The sequence below is a fragment of the Rousettus aegyptiacus genome, unplaced genomic scaffold (genome assembly GCF_014176215.1).
Source record: "Rousettus aegyptiacus isolate mRouAeg1 unplaced genomic scaffold, mRouAeg1.p scaffold_m13_p_12, whole genome shotgun sequence".
In the NCBI taxonomy this organism is placed as follows: Eukaryota; Metazoa; Chordata; class Mammalia; order Chiroptera; family Pteropodidae; genus Rousettus; species Rousettus aegyptiacus.
In genome coordinates this window covers 72,201,106-72,225,176 of record NW_023416287.1, presented here as the reverse complement: position 1 = coordinate 72,225,176, position 24,071 = coordinate 72,201,106, and the positions used below count along the sequence as shown (strand labels likewise).

The 24,071-nt window shown below is 33.7% G+C and overlaps 1 protein-coding gene across 1 annotated transcript in view; it reads left to right on the top strand.

The window, feature by feature from the left end:
- RIT2 (Ras like without CAAX 2) overlaps positions 1-24,071 on the top strand; it is a 299,871-nt gene that overhangs the window by 53,437 nt on the left and 222,363 nt on the right. The window contains exon 2 of the mRNA XM_016125047.2: positions 11,711-11,767. Within this exon, the coding sequence (XP_015980533.1) occupies positions 11,711-11,767 (57 nt within the window). The remainder of the gene's footprint in view (positions 1-11,710; positions 11,768-24,071) is intronic.

Genomic DNA, 24,071 nt, shown 5'->3' with positions numbered 1-24,071 from the left:
ATGTATGCAGGGCCGCAACAGTATTTCATTTACCTAAAGAGATGGGGTTTATCCTAAATGATAAAATACTTGAGAAATGATTGGTGAAAATGTCTATTTTTCTTCTTTGTTTCATTAAGTACAAAATAAACTGTCAGCATAGAACAAATAAGTGATGACTGGTAATATTGAGTTTTAATATCCATAATTTCTTTTTGTGTCCCATCAATCATTCTTGAAAATGACTCAGTGAAGATGAACAGAATTTTTAATGTCCTGGAAAGCACCATTTCTTTCCGTTAGCAGAGGGTTTATGGGGGAAGGAGGAGAAAAGGAAGTGAAGGAGAAAGAGCATTATGGGGGGAGGGAAGTCCATCAGCAAAACAGAGAACTTCCAGGGTCGTCTCTCTTATCTAACTTCCTAGTTTAACAGTGTTCCCCCAAACAGTGCCATTTCCTAATCTGCCTCTGAACTCCCAAATGTCAACCTTTTCCCCATCCTGTACCCTCTCATAATGTTTCTCTCCAAAGAAAATAATCTGTGGAAAGATCCAACCCTTGGAGGTATAGGTTTGACATTTGCCTGGATTACTGAGCTTCATGTATCATGGTATAAATATGCTGAATTATGCTTTTTAATTTAGAAGGCACCAAACCATCATTGTGGGATTCTTCTTTCTAAATGTCAATTTTATAGAAATTTAGAGTCTGTAGTATCCATAGAGAAAACCAAGAAGCCCTCCATTCGTGTTAGAAATATATTTGTTAGGAAAAAAAAGAATGGTGACATTAGAGTGGAGATTAAGATTTTTCTAACCTATTTTCTGATTCAGCATTCTTTTTAGTCTACCTCATAGTTCAATCTCTTTAGTACCAAAAGCTTCAAAGAGAATTAAGGAGGGGTCTCCGGGTGTCTTTGCCAAACTCCAAGAAGATCCAGTTCTACCACTGTTCTTAGTACTGTCCTATTACCTTGAGTTTAAAAGGATTTTATCATTCCTATTTGGGGATATTCCAGGTTGGCAGCCACCTCATCTGACTTGAGGCTCTCAGCAGAGAGTGAGTTACCCTCCTTGGGAAATAGTCCATTCTATGGCTTCTCATAAGGCTGTTGCTGTTGTTGTTGTTGTTGTTGTTTTCTAATTATAATTGACATGTAGTAGTATATTAGTTTCAAGTGTAGAGCATAATGGTTAAACATTTATATAACTTAGGAAGTGATCTCCTGATAAATCTAGCACCAATGTGACACAATACATATTTATTACAATATTATTGACTATTCTCTATGCTATACTTTATATCCCTATGGCTATTTTGTAACTGCCAATCTGTACTTCTGAATCCCTTCACCTTTCCATGAGACTGTTTCTGACCCTTGACTCAATACATCTTAGAAAATGTTTGTAAATGTGAGTGCTGATAGAAAAAGAACTATCGACAAAAAATAAAAGAACTAAGAACTATTCACCTGAGTTTAACTGTAAGTCGAAAGATTATTTAAGATTTATTTATTTATTTGTACATTTGAAAAATAAAAATTTCTCCTTATCTATGCTATTATTCATCAACCATCAATGGTCCACTCATGAGAAAGTACAAATTTTCAGTTAAGAGAGAGGAATTACTAAGAAGCAATTAACACAACGAAAAGTGTCTGGCTGTGGAGTACTATGACCCCTACCAATCTGCTTCCTTGATAGATCTATAACCCAGATCAAGTTAATGCATGGATTTAAAAAAGCTTTTTGTTAAGTCGCTCCTTAAAGGAATTTTGAAAGGTTAGGTACTCAACTTATATATGTTAAAATTGATATCTAAAAATTTCATCCTAAATTTAAGTTCTTTTAAAGGATAGAATTCCAAGCTTATTTTAGATAATGATGTTGTAAATAAATTATAAATATATAATTTATAAATTATAAACATATTCATTGGGATATAAAAGGCAGTTATCTAATACTATTTTTGAAATAAGTCAGTCAAAGATAAATACCATATAATTTCACTTATATGTATAATCTAAGGAACAAAAAGTACAAACTAATCAAAAACAGACTCACAAATATAGTGGACAATTTGGTGATGGACAGAGGGGAAGGAGGTGGGAGGATGGGAGAACAAGGTGAAGGGTTAAAGAAGTACAAATTAGTAGTTGATAGACAGTCATAGGGATGGGCAGCATGACATAGGAAATGCCATTAACATAAATATGTTGGCTAGGTGGAGGGCCAGAGGAGGGAGGGAGCAACTGTGGTGTTTGTTTTATGAACTATATAGATGTCTAACCAATGTACTGTATACTTGAAACTAATTAAAATACATTAATTAATTTAAAAAAAGAAAATAAATACAAATACAAAATGGAAAAAAACCTATATAAACAAATTCTTTAAAAGTGGAAAATGGGTATTTGTTACTATTCTTCCTGGAAATTGTATATTCATTAAGCTTTTTCCAAGGAAGTTCATCCTAATGTAACTTTTTTTATATTTTAATAATGATCCTATGATAATTTTATTTTTTCATAGTAGTGGTCGTATCCTAACATATTATTAACATATATGCAAATATGTGTCCATTTTTATTTTTTGTTCCCCTCTCAATTCCCAACATCTTCTAGAATGTAAGCCAAGGGCACAGGTTCATTTTGTTCACTTGTGTGTCCCAAGCACCTAATAAATATTTTTGAATAAGTAAACGAATAAATAAATGGACAAATGCATAAATACTAGAAAAGAGGAATAGGGAGCCCTAGTGAAGAGGAATGAGTTTCGATTTAAATACAGTGGCAAATAAATAAATAAATAAACAAACAAACAAACAAACAAACATTTCCCAAAGGAGGTCACATGTGAATAATATTCTGAAAGAGGCAAGCCAAACAGTTATCTTAGGGGAGAACATTCCAGCAGAAGGAACATCACCAGCAAAGGCTCTTTCTTGGGAACTATCATGGTTGGAAAACTTTAGAAAAAACTCCCAGAAAGCCAGCGTGGGTAGAAAAGAATGACTAAATAGAAGACAGAATTAGAATAGAGATAACAGAACCAAATCTGAAACGGGTGAAGGACTCGCAATGATGATGATGAGGACAATGAGATGAAGAAAGAGGCATTACAAAATGCCAAATATGGATGTGGCTTTAAGACATCTGTCCTTCCTCCTCTTATTTTTCAGACAAAAAAAAAAAAACCTGACATAGAAAGTTTAAGTAATTTTTTTAGGGTACCACAACAAGAGAGCAATAGGACCAAATCAAAGTGACTGGACACCCATTTCATCTGTCTTACTCCACTGACAGACAGGCCTTCAAGTCCCAAAGGGAAAGCAATGACTTGCCAACCATTATCTCTGTGTAATTAGATGATATCATGCTCCAGCATGTTTCAGTTTAGTACTTTCCATAAATATCAAATTCATTTTCTTTTTTGCGGGGAGGAGGTGTTAGGGAGAGTAACAATGAAGTGGTGTGAGTTTATGCAGTATTTTAATCTTTTAAAAATTTTGTATAAAATGGCTTTTTTTTTTCTATAACTTTTTCTTTTAATAACCAACAGTCTCTGCCTTTGGGCAAATACCACTGACATTCCAAGGAGGGTGATATATAATATTGTCAGATTTTTCATATAGGTAAATTTGATGGTTTAATACTAAATTATGCAAAACAAGAAGCAGTTGGTTTAAATTAAACTTTAAAATGAAATAGTAAATTATCAGAATATCTGAATAATAAAATGGAAATTTAAATAAAAAACATAGATAAAAAGAAGAGTCCAATCAAAATGGGTTTGCCTTAAAAAATGATTGTATTTAATCTCTGAATACTACTTTTGTATGAACATTGAAGATGCAATTGCCCATTATTTACCATATGCATTTAATGAATATTTTATAAGGTCTGGGAAAGCACTACATTTACATAACATATATTAATGATGTGGTCACTAATAAAGAAAAAGGGTCTTTGATATAAAATCCATCAGGTACTTCCTGATATTATCTGCAGCTTAATGTTAAGTAAATGTCCATTTCTGTAGGGAGATAAAAAAGTATTTTTGTTTGCTAACAAGGGTCATCCACTAACTGTAATACTTTAAGAAATCAAAAAGACAATCAAATCATCCCTAATTACTTTTGTTAAGATTATAGTGAATAACTAAACTTTTCTGATCTTTAAATGTCTTTCCTACTTGTAGGCACTATGCACTTTGTATCCATAAAACCAGAGAAATCAGGTAGACATAAGGAGAAGCATTTATGTGCACGAAGTGTGACAAACCTCCTATATCTATTTCTTATCTCAGATTTTTTATGATGGCCACAGGGTTCACCTGGAAACACACACACACACACACACACACACACACACACACACACTCTTAGCCCATCATTTCAGACATATTTCTAGCTAGATAATAAATTTTTAAATCTATAAAATTATACATGTATTTTCGCCATGTTGCTATAACCTAAAAAAATTAAACAAATGTGATCTCTTGTAACAATTTTTGAGGTACTCATCAGAAATTAAAAGATACTTTATTTAAAAAATTTAGATACCTCCTTCAAAGTAATTAGTAAGGAAAAGGGTAACATTAAAATCTAATTTAGTTTTCCAGAGAATGATTTTGAGGGTGGGGGCAGAGTGGAAGAGAGTGATATTTTATTTTCCTTCATTTGACATTTTCGTATTTCCTCTGACTGTCCTTTTCCCTCATATGCTAGAAATTACTGTGTGTTCACCAAGACTTTTTTTTTTTTTTTTTTTTACCGGCCTGCACCTCAGCCTGATAGCTGTTAGGTGGAGTCAAGCAGCTGAGCTCGAGAAAAGAATGTTGATATAGCAATACACAGAGGACTTTTTCCTAAATACCCCTCATGCTATCCTTCATGAATTCTCTCTTCACTCTTCTGTCACTTTGTTGTGAAGGATGAAGTGGAAAAGCTAACAAAATACGTATAAGCTCTACATAAGGAAAACTATAACATTCTAAAAAATTAATTCAAAGAAGAATTAAATAAATGGAGAGATGTTCTATGTTCTTGAATAAGAATACTCAATATTGTCAAGATGTCAGTTACTCCCAAATTAATCTATATATTCAATGCGATCCCAATCTAAACCACAGCAAGTTATATGGGTATTAACAAACTGATATAAAGTTTATATGGAGAGACAAATGACCCATAGGTGTCAACACAATATCGAAGGAGAAGAAAAAAGGTGGAGGACTGATGCTACATGATTTTAAGGCTTACAATAAAGCTACAATAATCAAGGTAGTGTAATATTGGTGAAATAATAGACAAACATATCAATGAAACAGAATAGAGAGCCCAGAAATAAAGTCTCACAAATATAGTCAACTGATCTCTGGCAAACGAGTAATGGCAATACAAAAGAGCAAAGATACTACTTTAACAAATAGTGCTGGAACAACTGGATATCCACATTAAAAATAAATAAATAAATAAATCTTGGGATAGACCTTATACAGTTAAAAAAAAATGAACTCAAAATGTACAACAGGTCTAAATGTAAAATTCAAACCTATAAAACTCCTAGAAGATAACATGGAGACAACCTAGAGAAACTTGGGTATAGTGATGCTTTTTTAGATAAAATACCAAAGGCACAATTCATGAATGAAAATAATTAATAAGGTGTACTTTATTAAAATTGAAAACTTTTGCTCTGCCAAAGACAATACAAAGAGAATTAGAAGACAAGGCAAAAATTAGGAGAAACAATTTACAAAAGACACATCTGATAAAAGACTGTTATCCAGAATCTACAAAGAATGCATAAAACTCAACAATAAGAAAACAACGTGATTAAAAACTGGGCCAAAGACCTTACAGATCCCTTACCAAAGAAAATATACAAGTGGCAAATAAGCATGTAGAATGATGCTCTACACCATTTGTCACCAGGGAAATGCAAATTAAAACAAGACACCATTACACACTATTAGAATGGCCAAAATCCAGAATGCTGACACCAGCAAATTCTGACAAGGACGTGAAGCTAAAATTCAAAAGAATGAATTTTTGCTGGTGGGAATGCAAAGTGGTGCAGCCACTTTGGAAGATAGTTTGGTGGTTTCTTACAGAAAGAAACGTATCTGATATAAACATATCCAGCAATCATACTCTTTAGTATCTACACAAAGGAGTTGAAAACATATCCACACAAAAACCTGCACATGGATGTTTATAGCAGCTTTGTTCATAATTGGCAAAACTTGCAAGCAACAAAGACGTCCTGCAGTAGATTGATGGATAATTAACCTGTAGTATATCCAGACAATAAATAATAATAATAATAATTAATAATAATAATAATAATAAATAAAGCTATTAAGCCATGAAAAGACATGGAGAAATGTAAGAGTAGGTAGAGGTGAATGAACTTAACTTGCCGTTAAAAGAAAATAATTTTCAAGCTCTTAAACAAAATTCAACACTATGTAATAGACAATAGACTCACCTAAAATACAATAATCTAAAATGGTAAAAGCAAAAGCATAAGAAAAGATAAACTGAACAAATAAAAACAAAAATAAAGCAGCAATAACAATCCTGATATCAGACAAAAAAAACAAAAATCAAAAAAAAATAATTAAATGAGATGAAGAAAGACACTTTTAAATAATAAAAGTCATAAACCACAATTAAAACATTAGTGTTAAAAATATTTATGCACCAAATAACACAGCCATTTTTATAATTGGTGAGTTTAAACACCATTCTCAAAACAAGACTGAGAATCAAAAAAAGATTAGGATATGAAAGAGTCAAAATACAATCAATAAAGTAAATCTTATCAACGCATGTGTCAAGTACCACCTTCTTATCAATATACTTTATTTTACCAAACACATTAATTCTATATTAAAATTCCAAAAATATAAGTAAGTTGCATAAAGTGAAGATATTAGAAATAATGTTCTCTGATCACAAGGCAATAAAACTGAAATTAAAAATAAAATAAGAAAAAGTCTCTACCAAACCTCTAAAGACCATGTAGTTCCAATGCTATGTAAATTATTTCAGAGCATAGAAAATAAATGAAAAATCTCCTAAATTATTTTATAATGAAAGAACAGGATTGATACTTGATACCTAATCTTGATGGAGATGACATAAAAGAGAAAACTGCACACACATATTGCTTATGGATAATAATTTGATTTTGAAAAAAATTTAGAAATTATTAGCAGATTCTAATACCTTATTAAAATATAAGACATTATGACAAACAGATTTCAATCCTAGAATGTGAGTTTGGTTTGAAATGGGGATGTTTATTAATATTTCATCATATTAATGGTTCTCAGGAAAAGAATTACATGATTATCTCCATTATACTGAAAAAGCTTTTGAAAATTACAACTCCTATTTCTTATTGAAGATTTCAAAAAAGCAAAAATGTTTGACACTTCCATAATGTCATGAATTATGTCAATATATCACAATACTAATGCCAGTATCTTACTGTGAAAAAGAAAATTTATCCCCAATAAGGTCAAGAAGAAAACCAAAGATGATAACTACCTGCTCTATTTAATATTATCTTGAATGAATTAGCAGATTTTCTAAAGTGTATGTAAAAGTTATCCTGGCCTCAATGTGAGATTGCTCCTGTTCGAAATTTTCCAAGATCACTCTTATTATCTTTTACAGGACAGTAAACCCACAGCCAGGGTAAGTTCTAGGATAAAATATGCAAAATTGATTTCTAATACCATCTTGCCCTGCTTTCCTACACCTTTCCTGAATATACTGAATATAAATTTGTCAGGCTTGCTAGGCGGTTTTGTCAACTCAATCCATTGAGCTTGTTCACATTCAAGTATTAGGAACATTGTGTGCCTCTTGTCAAAGGAATTTTCTCTTTTTAAAAAAACAAAACAAAACAAAACAAAACATGTACATAATAAGAAATAAATACCTAAAGTGAATATTATGGATTTCTGATTTTGTGTACATATGTAAATATACTTTTGGGAAGGAGACATAGATCTTCGCTTTCATTAGAGTCTTAAAAACCAATGTATTAAGATATTAGTCAATGCAAATAAAATCTCTGAAAAGAGAGAAGGAACTGTGATTTATTTTCTCACAAAATGGCTTTTTGGCAAAGGAAAATATGATCCCAAAATTTTGAGGAGGTAAACCCGTACATTGTAAAATGAATAAAATTTAGTCCCAGTATAATTGATAAGTATTTAGTAGATTGCTTATCTTCAACATTGAACTTGATAGGTATTCAGGAGAAATTGTTCAAAAATTGTTTTACATATTATCTCTGCACAGGGAAATGGCTTTTAGATGTCCTATCAGGCATTCACTTTGTAAAACACAAAATAAACTTTTGCAAATCAATCTTTCTAAAATTATCTTTTGAAGTTCTGGGGCAAAGCTCAGCTGGCCCTCTCTCCCTTGGTTCTGTCTCAGTGGTAGATCAGAAGATTTAAGAATTCAAAGGCTTTTTCAATCCTACAATAACCAGCAGGTTTTCATTATTGCACAAACTCCATCATCTAAATATATGCTAGGTGTTCTTATAAGTAAATGTCACAGGTAAATCCTTGACTGGTTTATTTATTTCTAATACTGATTCTGTGATTCTGAAGTCTAATATCAAATATATGTATTAGTTCTTAAAATGCTTATATGTTTTTCCTTAAATTTATTCCAAACTTTATCTGCCTTCAAAATGCCTACCTCAATTTATAGTAATTAACCTAGCTCATAATTATACACAATGTTTTCTAACACTTCTTGGTAACTTCCATGACTGGCACCTGGAAGACAAAGAATTTAAATGTGTTGACTGAATGAATGGTTTGACATTTGTACCTATAGATGGATCATTTTTAGCATTGTAAAAGAAAACCAGAGACAGACAGTAATTAAAGCAATAAATATGGATTTTATTCAAAAACTATTTCAATAGAGGAAAGAGACCTCATTTTAGAATTGGTCTCAATTTCAAACACAATAGGGACAAGTGGGGATTTACAGCCCTGGAGAAGGGTAGTGGTCAGAAGATGGAAAACTACTAGGAGCAAATGACAGGAGTAGGAAGGATTCTGGTTAAACTGAGTTAATAGAACATTTCCTGAAGATAAGCTGAAGTAATCAGAGGTCATCTAGGGGGTGTTGGGAACTGAGGAATTTGATTATATATCACTAGTAATCAGATATTTAGTATGAGGAATTCATTCTAAACTGACAGGAGTATTCTTCCTAAAACTGGGTGAAGCAGAGATGAACACAGAAGTTAAAAGTCAAGACCTAGTTTATAGGAGGGTTCAGAGGAGCCAAAGTTTGGTCATTTTGGTATCATACTAACAATGGTCTTTGTTAGTATAATACCAAAATGAAGGAGCAGGTGAAGGCCATTCTAAGCTATAGCATAAAGGCATGCTCATGGATGAAAAGTGCTTCAGTAAGTCTGAGAACACAAGGTAGCTGTCTGGGTAGTGGTATAAGTTGAGACTGAAAAGGTATGCTAGCATGACATGTTAATAACTACGGGCTTTATTCTTATAGTTACTGATATATGAATGACACAGTTCTCTTTTAAATGATGATTCTGGTACCACTGTGAAAGTTCTAATGGAAGGAAAAAGAAATAGCTACAGGATATCAGTTTTGAGCCTATTGCAATAGAGATTTTTAAAAGAAATATAAGACTGAGCTAGAGTAATTATCAGAAATAATTGAGACATATTTTCAAGATATTTTGGAGGCAACAATAAAAATTCATGGTGACTGGATGGAGGATATGAGAGGGGAAGTGTCCAAAGACATCTTTAAGATTTTACCCTAAATAATTGATTATCATAAGATGGATAGTGAGATTCTTAATCACATTAGTGAATAGGTGTATATCTCCTTGCTCTGAGTGGGGTAGAGTGGAAATATCTTTATTTTACTTTTAAAATTAATGAGTCTGAGCATCTTTGCAATTTAGTTGATTGACTAGTCAAGCCAACTGTTCATTAGGAGGCTGGGCATCTGACCTCTGTGAGAGTAAACCAGCCAGGGACTGAGAGATAGAAGAGTCTGCTATTTTAAAATGCAAAAAAAAAAAAAAAAAATTTTCCTAATTCTCCTTGATATCCACTTAATAAACATGTTGCTTTCAGTTTGTTTACCTGAAATATTTTAAATCCTAAGGCTGTCTGTAAGGAATATTGGTTTGCATTTCAAAAACTTGCCCTACACAACCAAAATGAGCAATACTTTCATATGGAGTCTTTGTCAGTGCAAAGACAGGAGGTAAACAGTGTTAAAGTGTAAACAGAAATTCTATTTTACTGAATCAGGTTCCATTTCTTTGTATTTCTCAACAGGGATAGATTAGTGCCTTGTTCAGTTTTGTTGAATTTAACTGTCTTCCTTGCTCTGAACATTTGCCGAAGCATGTATACACTGTTAGAAGGAACCAAAGCCAAACAGTAAAGTGGTAACAACAGATTTTATTCAGTGATTATCGCAATGGTAGAAAAGAGAACTCATTGTAAAATTGTACTCAATTCTAAATACAAGGAAAAATGGGGATTTATAGTCAAAGAGTGGGGGTGGGAATTGGTGGCTAAAACATTTTTAAGAAAAAACATCAATACTGGGGGGATTCTTGCTAAACAGATTTATTATGATTCTTGTTGAAGATTGGCCATAGTGATCAGATATCAAGTTACCCCAATAAATTTAATTAAAATTTTTTTAAAAAACAGGGTGATCAGATATCAAAGGTGAGAGAATCTCACTAAACTGACTTAGCAGGATTCCTGCTACAACTGGCATAGCAAGGACAGGGGCCAAGGTCAAGGCCTAGGTGAGAAGAAGACTGAGAGGAGCCTGATTCAAGTTTGGTCAAAGAGAGAGCCTGTCACACACACACACACACACACACACACACACACACACACACACTCAGAAAAAAGGCAGAGAACCATGATATACTATTTTTTTTTTTTTAGTTTTTTTCCTTTACTTCAGAATTCCCTTGTCTCCCAATAATGAAAATTTATATGGGGAAACTCTACTAGAAAAACATTGCAAAGGTATAGACTTAGAAGAATGTGGAGAATTTAGAGGAGATACCAAAAAAAAGTAATGGAAATTAATAAAAGGTTCTAAAAATGTGGATTAGGCAAAATAAAAGTGACTTAAATAATTTTAAATGTGGAAAGCTAAGGATAAAATCTCATATAAGCATTTACCTAACTATTAGAGACATCAGGGATTACCTTTTTTATTTTAAAGATAAGGAAGTTAAGCCTCAGGCAATGTACGGGACTTTTAGTAAAAAGATCTTTCTAACCAATACCAACTATTTAACCAGAGAAAGCCAAGAAGGATCCTACAGCTAGTTTACATTCTCATTATGTCAAGAGCCTTCTCATTTTTACTTCAATGCAATTTTTATTTAAATGTACCTGAAATTTATATATATATTATATAATTTATAATATATAATATATATATATATTCCAGAGAAATATCTAGCATTATTTTTCACTCTAGATACATACATTTTTCCTTCTAGAACTTTCTCTCATTATCATCGTTTTGTGGTTCATGCTGTATAATTACAACTCACAGAAATAAGTCACTCACTATAACCTATTAAAAGACTAATGAAGCACATTGGTGAATAACTGATTGATTAATGAGTGGATATTTATTAAATTGATTTTTTTTTTTTCAGCAATGACAATGCAGTTTATTAGTCATCAGTTCCCTGATTATCATGATCCCACTATTGGTGAGTAAAAGCCTCTTTTCTCCTTAGCCCAAACAAAGACACTATAAATGAATGGCTTACAAATATTGTTGATGTCTGTGGAGAATAAGAAATATATTTTATATGATGATGCAGTACATACACACATAAATATATAACATGTAAACTACCACAAGAGACAATATTTGTCCTTACATTGCCATGAACTCTACTTTCTGTTCTATTTTATTTCTTCCTGATAAATGATAATTGGAATACATTAAGTTCATTTCAGGATCCATTAGTGGATATCTACTACATTTGAAAAACTGCTCTGGAGAATATAACTGATGTAGTTTTTATTTGGCCATTTGCTCAATTTATCAGTATTTTAAGATCTTGTATTGCAAAATTAGATGATCATGTTAACAGCGCATTTGGAAAAGAATCTAGGTATAATTTTGTTCACCATCCTCATTTTGCAGATGAGGAAACTGAGACCCAAAGAGTCAAAATATTGTTAGGGTAAAAAAAACTCCAGCCATGTTTCATTTTTCCTATCCAATTTTCTTTTTATCATATCAAGTATAAGCACATTGAATTGAAAACATGTTTTCTTCCTCAATCAAAAAAGAAAAATGTATTTAACACAGGTTTACTCATTCAAGGAGTGACTTTAAGGATCAGTTGAAAATTTCCAAGCAGAATCTGTCATAGCATTCTCTGTTTCAAAGCACAATGAATATACATCGAGTATTATTTCATGGTAGCAAAAAAACCATAGCTTCTGGACCCCTCGAAGCTGCCTGATTGCCTAGACTGAGTTCTTTTGACTATACTTTATCTCTTACCCTTTTTATTCTCTCTGTCTGAAAAATCTCCTACCTCCACCCACTATGGGTGTGATCCTCACCTAGCAGTTTGAATTCAAGGTCCCAATGTGTACATAAAATGTTATACTATACATAATTATCTTGTATCTCTTCCCACAAATCCTCCAGGACATTTGCTTGGGTACTACTGGTGAAACAAATAAAATGTACCAAATGTACTCAGTTTTAAATGTCTCATAATTCAGCAAGTCTTCTCCATCAGTTGAATTGAATTAGTAAGATTTTAAGTGCAGGCAATTTGTATGTTGTTAATCAGAAAGCACTTCCTTAAGGAGTCGAGTTTTGCTTCTGGAGAGAAAATAATCATGCTATAAAGTTTTAGAACCACTTGGGTGCAACCATATGTAATAATCCTCCAAACCCATTTTCTAAATATCTCGATTCTGGAATGCTGATAACTTTGCATAACCCACTATGAGCTACAGAAGAGGAGAAATCTCTGGGCAACAGCTCTGAATCTTATCTTGTTGGAAAATTTGACTGTTTAATATACCATTTATGAAATCACAAATCACTCTGTTCATTATTTTCCATCATTGTAATAAACTTCATATGTACCGGTATTTCAAAAACCTACCTTTTGCTTACCAGCCTTTCATGTCTGATAGCTTGAATAGGGCAATATATGTGAATAAATCATAAATGGCTCCTTCAGGAAAAATAAAGGAGAAGAATATCATGATGGCTCCTTTAGATATCCATGAGGCACATCCATCATTTGAGATTAAGCTAACTGGACATTCCCTACTCACAGAGAGCTGAAATCATACCTTTACACAGCTATAAATAGCTTTAGAAGTTTGAAAATGGAGACATAGAGCACTCGATTACTTACAATTTGATTTTCCCATCATTTCATTTCTTAGCATCTCTAATAGGAATATTGGTTAACAATTTTCCATGGGTAACCTGCTCCAGGAAGGTGAAAGTTCCAAATAATTTACTTTTCACCTGTTCAAGCTACATAACTATAACTCAGTCTGGCTGACTTAATGACCCCTCAAGAGGAAATTCATATTATTACATTTTGAAAATCATACAAATTAGAGAAGAATACACCAATCAAGTATACTTACTTCACAATTTATATAGGAAATTAATATTTTTCAATCTCTGAATGGGTTTGTCATCGTACTGACAGGTTTTTGAATAGTTTTCCTCTGAAATCTTTGAAAGATTTGTATGGTTTTATTTCCTCCCTTATATCCAGCATAGAATTATTTTTTTCTTTCAAATCTACATTAATTCTGAAAATTTAGGTTCCCTTTATCCTTGACAAGAATTAGGGATATTATCTAATACCATGTTCTTTCCAAAGAAGTAATTGTTCTCCTTATGAACTGGTAACAGTTTCAAAGTCAGTAACCAACGAGTATAGCATTTGCAAATCTACAGAAGCTACCTATGAAAAAGATATTAAAAAGTATTGAGTCTATTCTCCCATGTGAGAAAATTTCACTCAAAAATTAAATTAATTTCCTTAGAAAGGTACAAAATGTGAATAAATTTAAATTGTAATTTAATCTATAAATTGGAATATCTCTAAGTATCCGACATTGTAAGTACAGTTCAATTTTTCTATAGTAAAATAATTATGGGAATAATAAGAAAAAAAAAAAAAAACACTTGACCAAAACCTGACTTCCAAACTTTTGTATTAATAAACACATGTCCTTTTTAATTAATAATAAATCATTAGAGGTTGGCATTATAGGCACTTAAGTCAGCAAAAAAAATTTTTAAAAGCCTAATATCTGCAAAGGAATCCATTTATCCCCTAGAAATAAAAGATTAAGATAACACAGTTCAAACCTTTGAGGGATTTTCAATTCAGGAAGAGGAATTAAGACAAATACACAAATATTTATAATATCTTTGAAGTAAGTTACTACTGTAAGAAAGTAGCAAAATGCTAAGAGGTTTTAAAAGAATGGTGAGGCAGTTCAGTGACCCTCTCTTAAATTGTGTTTACTGTAATTTAAGATCACAGCTTCTGTATGTTTTAAAAGCCAAGAAACTCCTGCCACCCTTTCTAGAATTCAAGATTCTTTGAGGAGATTTTCAGAGAAGTCTGGACTTATTAAATAAAGACTTTTGAGAAAATGGCCTAGGACAGTTTGTTTTGCTATGCTCTTTAAATTTTATTGTAACTTGCTTGGAATTAAAAATCTTATTTTATATAACTCTAATTTAATATGAATTGGATATCAAGTTGTCAATTTTTTTTTTCTGCAAACAGAATCTGGTGTTCATTTTCTCAAAACCAGATATAGATATAGATATAGATATCAGGTTCTCATTTGTGGACTGTATATTTAGTCCAAATTTTTGTTTATTTATACCTTCATATATTGAGAATTATTTCTGTTCATGTTCACTAATAATCAAATGAATGCAAATGATAACAAGATCACTTTACTTGGAAACAAGATAGAGTCTCGAAAAGCTTGTTCTGAATAAGACATTTGATACTGAATGGAAATTTTTGGACTGTGAAGGATTGGTGTTCCTTCTCAGATACAGAGCATTACAATAACTTTAGTTAAGTCATATATATAATTGGTGATCATTACTCACTGTCCTCAAAGACTGTGTTTTGGCCTCCTTTCTCTGCCTGTAAAACTTTATCATATATATTAATATATTATCAATGATAAATACATATAAATATAAATATATTTATATATTGTAAATATACCTATATATTTATTTAACACCTATTATGTGCTAGGTACATGCTAAGCATGGAGTACATAGAGATAAAAACACAATCTGTGCCTTTAACACTTTCCCAGTTGGATGAGAAAGTTAAATCAGCAAGCAAGACCCTAAGGGGCATGGAATACATGCAGAGCAGTTGCTTTCTTCATCAATTTTTGGAGGATGCATGGGAGTTAAGCAAGTGAAGATGAGGAACAAATAGATATCTGCAGAGGAACAAAAATACAGGCACCCAAGCAAGACAACACAACATGTGACTGAATTGGAGCATTTGGGACATCAAAAGTCCCAAAGATGAAGTAAATAATATAATGTGCAGGCTGGCACTAAGGGGGCAAAGAGTTGTTAGGGACCAGATCTTTAAAGATCATGTAAGACTGGCTAAGGGTTTAAATGTCTAAAGTCCTATATTCTTCTCTGAGATAAAAATAATGTTCCTGACAGCCTACTTAAGTTTTATATTTAGAGAGCTTCAAGGCAGACAAAAGTTAAACATGCCCCAACTTTAATCAAAGACTAATTACCCCTAGTAGGCCTTAATTCCTTCAGGATTTTTCACCATGGCAGGATCTTCGTCTAGCAGGATCTCATGCCAGAAACCCAAGGGAAATCCTTGATATCTATTTCAATGTCCACATTAAGTATTCACCAAACTTTGTTCTTTCTACCTTCAAAAATGTGCTGAACCTGTCCCCATCTCTCCTTATCCTTGTTGCCTTCTTATTTTAAGCCACCTACATTTCCAATTTGGACTAGCTCTTCTAGTTGGTTTTTATACAGAATCCAGATATATCTTTATAAACACAAATTTGGATGGCTGAACAGTTCCCAATGTTGCCAATTATGTTTAGGATGAAGAGTAAAATTCTAAGTCTAGAGTGAAGACTCTCACGGTCTTAGACGCTCACTACTCTCCATTCCTTTTTTGGGCTTCAACTACAGCCACTTTCTTTTAGATTCTCAAACTAGCCAAACCCCTTTTGGGCTATAGGACATTTGTACACATATTTTAACCCTGAATGCTCTTTACCTCTCCACCCTTTATCTTTGCCTGGTTAACTCATATTTTGCTCAGATTTCAGCTTAAGTATTTCTTCCTCAAGAAAGCCCCCTCTGACTACCCAAAGTGAAATAAGTTGTTTTTTCATGCATTACGTCAGAACCTTGAATGTTTACTTAATATGTCATTTATCTCCATGTAATTAAATAATTGTTTAGTTACTTATCTATCTAATTGAGGTGTCATGAGGATAAGAACCCCCAATATGTTATTCACTAGTGTTTCTCCAGACCTTACCAGAATGGCAAGCATATGGTAGTGCTAAATAAATATTAATTGAATGAAAAATGAGTGAACAAATATATTTCTAGAAAAACATCTAATAATTGTTACATTTTGGTACAGTTAAATATTAGAGCCCTAGGGAGCAAGTAAATTTATAATCAAAGGTGTACTAGCTAGCCATAGCAAAAATTTCCTATGTACATTAATGGCTATTTCTTAATTGAAATTGTTATCAGAAGAAAATTTCTTTGAAAATTTAAAAGCATGTGCTAATGTAAATTATTATTTCTTATGCTTTCTCTTCTGTTTCTTCCTTTCCATTCAATATTTATTCATCAGTAAATATTTGTTGGGCAACTATGATGACCCAAGCGTTACACAGGGCACAGAAATCAATGGTACACAAAAATGCATTTCCTCATAGAGCTTCCCTGCCTCATTTTATTTCATCATCTCTAAGAGCCGACTATATCTTTTTTTTTTTTTTTTGAGTCCAATTGTCCTTTTTTTTCACTGTATTTGGATGAGTTGAGGACGTTCTGTGCGTACAGCACACAATTTGATTAAACTGGCCTTAGGGATCTATTCAATTGTTTCCTGGGGTTGCTTTTCTTGCAGAAAGAAAACAGCCTTAACAATCCAAGAATCAGTTTTCACTTTATTAACCTACTTGCTCATACATTTATTCAGTACTTGCAATGCACAGAAATTCATATGTCCAACCAGTTTCCAGCTCTACTTACATATCCTATTTGCAAGGAACACATACTCTTATACTTGACTCAGCTGTGAATGCTTTTCCTCTTTTAGTGTTTTAGACCACCAATTTCACTTACAAGCCATGAATACTGCATAATACACTCATCTGAAAGATTTATATTCTACTTGAGCAATTGTAAGAACTATAACAAGCTCTATAAGAAAAGAATAAAATGTCATATATAGAGTTAAGTCTTCCTGAATGATTTGGGAAGCTTGAAAAATAATGACATCACATAAGTGCCAAAGTACATTAACAGTTCATCTGTGGATAGCGCCATGTCCAACGACTGTTACTGTACCACAATATATAAGCATGAAAATATCATTGTGATTAGACCAGCATAGGACAAATGCACCATGTTAAGTATACATTTCTTAGTATCTCTGGTGGAATACCAAGTTCCTAAGCTAAGGATTTTAGAGAAATAGTGTATTTGAATCAAATGGCCTGCTCAGTGTCTAAAATCTGTACTAACAGTCACTTTGTGTCACTAGAATCCCTTTTAAAATATAAATGCTCAGGAGAGAGGTAATGCCCAGAGCCACTAGGAGTTGTTTATACATTAGCATAGATTAATGTATCCAGTTATTCTAGCGAACAAACCAACCAAAGCTGTGGCCTACGGAGCAATACTGAAGAGCTGGCATGAGACTTGGAGAAGGGAGGATATTACTACCAAGTAGAGTAAATGCTACAGTATAATTCTTGCAGGAAATCAATGAGTATAAACTGAAATTGAAAAAGTGCATTTATTAGTGACTCTGGAATGCTGAACATGGTATAATAGAAACAAAATTAGTATGGAATTAGATAGACTGGAAATTGAATTCTGCCTTCACTCTGGATCCTGATTTTCTTTTGAATCATCCTGCAACACCCTTTTAGTTTGTTGTGCTCCAGCCACACTAGTCTTCCCTCAGTTCCTTAAATATGAAAAGCAAGCTTTCTTGCCTTTCAGCTTTTGCCAGTGTGCTATTGTCTACCTTGAATAACCTTCTCTCTGCTCTTCACTTAGCAAGTTCCTTTTCATCCTTTAGGTCTGAATTTGTATTTACATTCTAAGAAAGGTCTTCTTTTTACCTTCTTACCTAAACTAACTGCTCAGTACATAAAAACACACAGACATGTGCATGTGTAACATACAAATTTTTTCCTCAACATCAACACATAAATTATTTCCTTAACAATTTATTAAATTCCACATTTAAAATTGTGTTGTTGTTGTTTTTTGTTGTTGTTGTTGCTGTTTTCCCATTTGGGATGTTGGCTCCATGAAAGTAGGAAGCCATGTCTGCTTTATGCACTGTATTTCACACAAGTCCTAATACAATGCATGGTTTACAAAGGATGTTCAAAATACTTGATGAATAAAAGAATGTATGAATGACTTTGGTGTCCTCTTTATCCCTCTTACCTAAATTATATTCCATGATCACATGATCTCAGGTCCCTTAGTCCTTCCTTGTTTGACATAGAAAGCTAAACATCACACAGGTTAAAACTAAACCTTTGCATATTTTGAAACTGCATTGGGACAGCTGAGCATGAATATGTTGCCTGATCTCAGTTTAAACGTATTACTATACAAATGGGTTTTGAATGATGCCTGGAAAACACATTTAGGTTATAGCTGCTCCTCTCACTCCTCTAAAACCAGCAACTTCTGGATCTTCACACTCTCCCTGATGAACTTGCTTGTTAATTTTCTGAAAAAAATTGAAGCAGTCAGAAAGTGTTTCTGATGACTCTTATGTAGATGATACTTCCAAAACTACCTACCACTCTGTACTCATATTTGGTATTCTTACTAATTTCAATACCTGGATAAACTATCCATGCTCCTATATAGGCCAGTACGGCTCTTTCCATTCCATAGATCTCATCCCCCTCTTGAGCAACACATTTAAGAATATTGTTCAAACAAATTTTCTCTTTCATGGAGCATTTCCCATCATCATAAAAACATGATATTATTTCTTATGTGCTACATATAAAAAACGCTTGATCCTATTTCCTCCACCAGTTCCTGCCTCATTCTCCCACTGTCTTTGCTATAAAACTCCTCAATTTTCCTTCATTTTCAGTTGACTCTAGCCAGGTTTTCAATCACCTCACTCCACTGAAATTGCTTTTGTCAAGGTCATCTTGACTCTCTAGTGGCTAATACACTGGTCAGTTTCATTCTATCCATTTTGATCTACCAGCAGCATTTGAAATGGTCTGCCACCCTCAGATTTCATTCACCTTTTTCATTTGGCATCCAGGACACCACACTCTTTTGTTTTTCCTCTAACCTCTGTAACAGCTTCTCTGACTCCTGGTTAGGTTCTTCCTCTCTACTGGATGTTGAAGTGTCTCTGAGATTCAGGGCTTGTTCCTCTTATCGTCTCTGTCTGTATTCCCCTTCTTCATGATTTCATTCAGTGTCATGGCCTTGAGTGTCATTTATATGCTAAACTCTGAAATGTACATCTCTACTTCGTATTTCTCTCTTGAATTCCAAAACTATATATCTAATTCTACTCAACTTCTCCATCTGGATATCTAATAGGCATCCTAAATTACCCTGTTCAAAACTGGCTCTTAAAAAAAAATTCCATCTATATCTATAGTCTTTTTTCATTTCTATGGCAATCCTATCCTTCTAGATGCTGAGGCCTAAAACTTTCCAATCTTTATTTCTCTTTTTCCAAACAACATGCCCTCAGAAAGTTCTGTTAGCTATACTTTCAAAATATACCCCCAAATGCACTTAGTTTTCACTCTTTCTACTGCTACCATCTTGATATGAGCCAGCAGAATCTCCAGGCTGCATTACTACGCTAGCTCCTAAGATGTCTTTCTGTTTCTATTCTTACCCCACCCTCTAGTTTATTTTCGCCACAGCAGACAAGGTAATCTTTAAAAGAAATAATCTAGATTATGTCATTCTGTTCAAAAACATCTAGCAGTTCCCATTTCACTCAAAGCAAAAGCTGATACATTGACAAAGGGCTAAAAAAATCCTCAAGAATTACATACATTGCCCCTCTGACTTTCTTACCATTCTCCTTCATTTGTTTGACTTCATCCACACTCATTTCCTTGCTGTTACTGGAACATGCCAGATAATTTGTCATCTTGGCCTTTTTGCATTTGATTTTCCCTTTTCTGGAACACATTTTTCCAGATACTCACAATGCTAACCTCACCACCTTCTTCAATTCTTTCCTTTCAAATGCCTCTTCTCAATCAGGCTTAACTGACCACCACCAGAACTCCTGATTATACTCACCCTTGTCTATCCGTTTTTTCTTATAGCATATATTACCATTTTACTTGCTATGCAGTTACATCTGTTTTCCTTAGCTACAACTTAAACTTTGAGTCACTGAAGTCTCCCAAGAATCTAGTTCAGTGCCTGGTTCATAGCAGATGATGAATAAATTGGATGAGTGAATGTCTAACATACTTACAAGCCCTCAACTTTGAATAAATTAGCATATATTGCTGACCTTTTCTCATCCACAAAAATGAGGTGATGACACTATTTCTAATAAGTGTTCTGTGAATTAATGTAGATATAACTGCTTCATACTCTGCTCAAGACAAATGAATATTATGATTTTCTCAGTAGAAATCAATTAAACTGGAAGATAAAACAGTAATAAAGAAAGGTGTTAGGAAAAGACTACCCAGATTTTGAGCTCTTTTTTGAAGGCCCAGCAAATCTATCCAGAAAGGATGGCAAAATAATCAAAATGATAATTTATTAACTTATAATGATGTTACTGTCACTGCAACTAGAATTACTCAAAGCACTTATAATTATGTTAACTTTTCCTGTGGACAAACTACATGAAAGAGAAAAAAACCCATAATCACAAATCCCTGACTCATTCAAAAACCTGGATATAAACAGCATATCATCGCCACGATAGCTATTTTACATGGGAATACAAAAGTTGCCTGTTCGGCATTGAATCAATCCAAAGGGAGTTAATATAACAGAAAGTTTAATAATGGTCTTAAGAACTCAAGACATATCCATTAGGACTATACTGTTCTTTCGTTGACGACTACAGCACCTCCTTCTTAAGGTCCAACATAGGCGAGGACTTAGATTATTCCTGGAAATAATCAAAATAACACTTGCTGTTTTCTCGGCATTCATGATAAACCAATCCCCCTTCTGAACCAATGAGACGTTCATTGTTTATATATGCTAATATAATCTTATTTCTGTTGAGTTCTGTAGGTTAGGAGTAATTCCAACTGTTTCAGGTTGCTTTGCCTATCAATATTGTGGCTTGTGTCTATTCATTCTTGAATAAATAATAAGCTGGACACTTGAATCTGTGCTACAGCAATGGATAAAACAGTCTCTGCTCTCATGGGGATTAATTTCAGTGGAAGAGGCAGATGTTGCAAATTTACCAATAAATCTATAATGTCAGATTAATTTGGGGACACATTTCACTTGAATTTATTCATATTTATTTATCTGGTTTGAAATTATGTCTATGTATAGTCAAATTCTTGCTACTTCACTTGGTATGGCTTCCAGAAATACTCCCACCTATTTAAGAAAAGAATTGGATAACATTTTGAATATAAAATTAGAAATAGGGCTTTGGAAGGGACTCTTGCAAGGAGCAGCCCCGAAGCTACAGCTCATTAGTGTCACAGTCTGTTGGCCTCTGAGGTGCCCTCTTCCTCTTTCCCACTCACTCCTGATATTAAGGACAGTGTGAGGGAAGGGAGTCAGAGTGAAAGTAGACAATATTCTGAATCGAGTGTGGCTACTTTGACACATTTCATAAAACTATTTGGCCTTGTGCTTATATTGCGGGGTACCTACCTATCAAAACTTTAAGAGGTTAAAGAAGAAGAGGAAGAAAGTTCACGCCAGCACAAATACAGTAATGCTGCAGTTCTGAACTATACTGTCTACTGTTTTACTCTTGCAGTGTTCATGTGTTTATGGGCAAGATTGCAAAGAGAATTGTCTTCCTATAGTCACTCAAGTTAATATTATTATTGATTTGTTGTAAATAATGCGAATATTATACAACTAAAGGCCAGTCCTACCACTTCACAGATGAAACTTTAATGTATCTGGCTTTGAATACCATGTGATTCCCAGCAGTGTGACCCAGGGAAGCTTTTTATATTCCTATATCTAATTTACTAGATGCTATGAGACCAAATAAGTCTGCTATGAGAATTAGTAGAGATAATAGATGAGGTGGTTAGCATAGATACTAGCAGTTGTACCATAAATCACAGTATTGTCACTTCTAAGTACTAAGTACTGCTGTTGGAAGAGGTCAGTAAAGAGGACATGATCACCAGTTAACCTGTGAGCTGGACCCAGGCACTCAGAGGCTCCTCGACCTTTCTCTTGTCCTTGGAATGAAGGTTCTGCTCACTGTCCCCACAGCAGGAGCCAATTCAAGGATATGGCATTGAAAGAGCAATGTATCTTACTGACCACCTGGATGGTGCTCACCACTGAGCCCCACTAAAGGCCTCTACATAAACTCTTAAGATTCAGGTGAACAGGGCTGAGATCTACTAATCTTGTGGCCACCAAGACAAGCCTTGCAAGTTCCCTTACTTATTAACTGTAATGCCTACCCATCTGGATTGTTCTGCATCTTTCCTCTATCTCTCTTTGCCCTCCATGTACAGGAAACAATTTTTAAACCAAAAATTGGTGAGCCAGCCAGAAGACTGAAGAAACAGTTCTTCGGAATGAGGCATGAAGGAGGAAATTCGAGTTGGCCATCAACCTCTCTGAAAACATGGGCTAGTCTGATATGTTTGTTTGAGAAACTGTGCAGAGGGCACCATGGCAAAGAAAAATAAATGGCCATGTAATGGGCTGGCCTCTTGTGGTAGTTCAGCTGTCACCAATGCCCAACTAGAGGCTAAAGCTCAAGTTAGAAAGTTGGAAGAAGAGTGAAGGTTAGAGAAAGACACACAGTTGTCTACTATTCTGCTAGCTTTGGGGGTAATAGACAAAAAGTGGGAGAGCAGGATAAGTTGGAGACTTTAGGGAGCAATTTTGCAAAGATAGAAGGTCACAAATTGTGATAAGGTCCAAGTGCTTGTAACAAGTCTGATTGGGACAAGACAGACACTAACAGGTGGAATTTCTGGGAAAATGAGGAGAGCGAAGGGGAGGATGTTATGGTGATTGACAAATAGACAAAGTGCCCTATGCTGCCCCACCCCTAACACAAAGGAAATTTATGAATAGTAATTACCCTACACTTATGATAATAGAGAAATAAATATACCCCTCAACTCCTAGGAGAGAAAAAAAAACTACTCACAATTTCCAAAGCAAGATAAAAAGGGGCTGAAAGAGACTTTGTAAACTACATGTTGCTGTAAGAACAAAATTCTGGTCCATAACTGCTAAGTTATATAATAACAACAATGTTCTCATAATAAGTCTTTTAATAGAGTTTTCAGGTAGTACAATAGCTGTGGAAACTTAGTTAAGGATCTGTGATGTTAACTTAGTAGCTGATTAAAATGATCTGTGGTCAACCTAAATAGAAACATGTACCAATCCTGCCATTTCATATAGATATAGATGCCCTTGAAGACAATAATGCACCTACAACAGAAATATTTAACATCTCCTTTGCTTATTCAGTGATTATAATAAGTGGGCACTTAGTATGAAGTCAA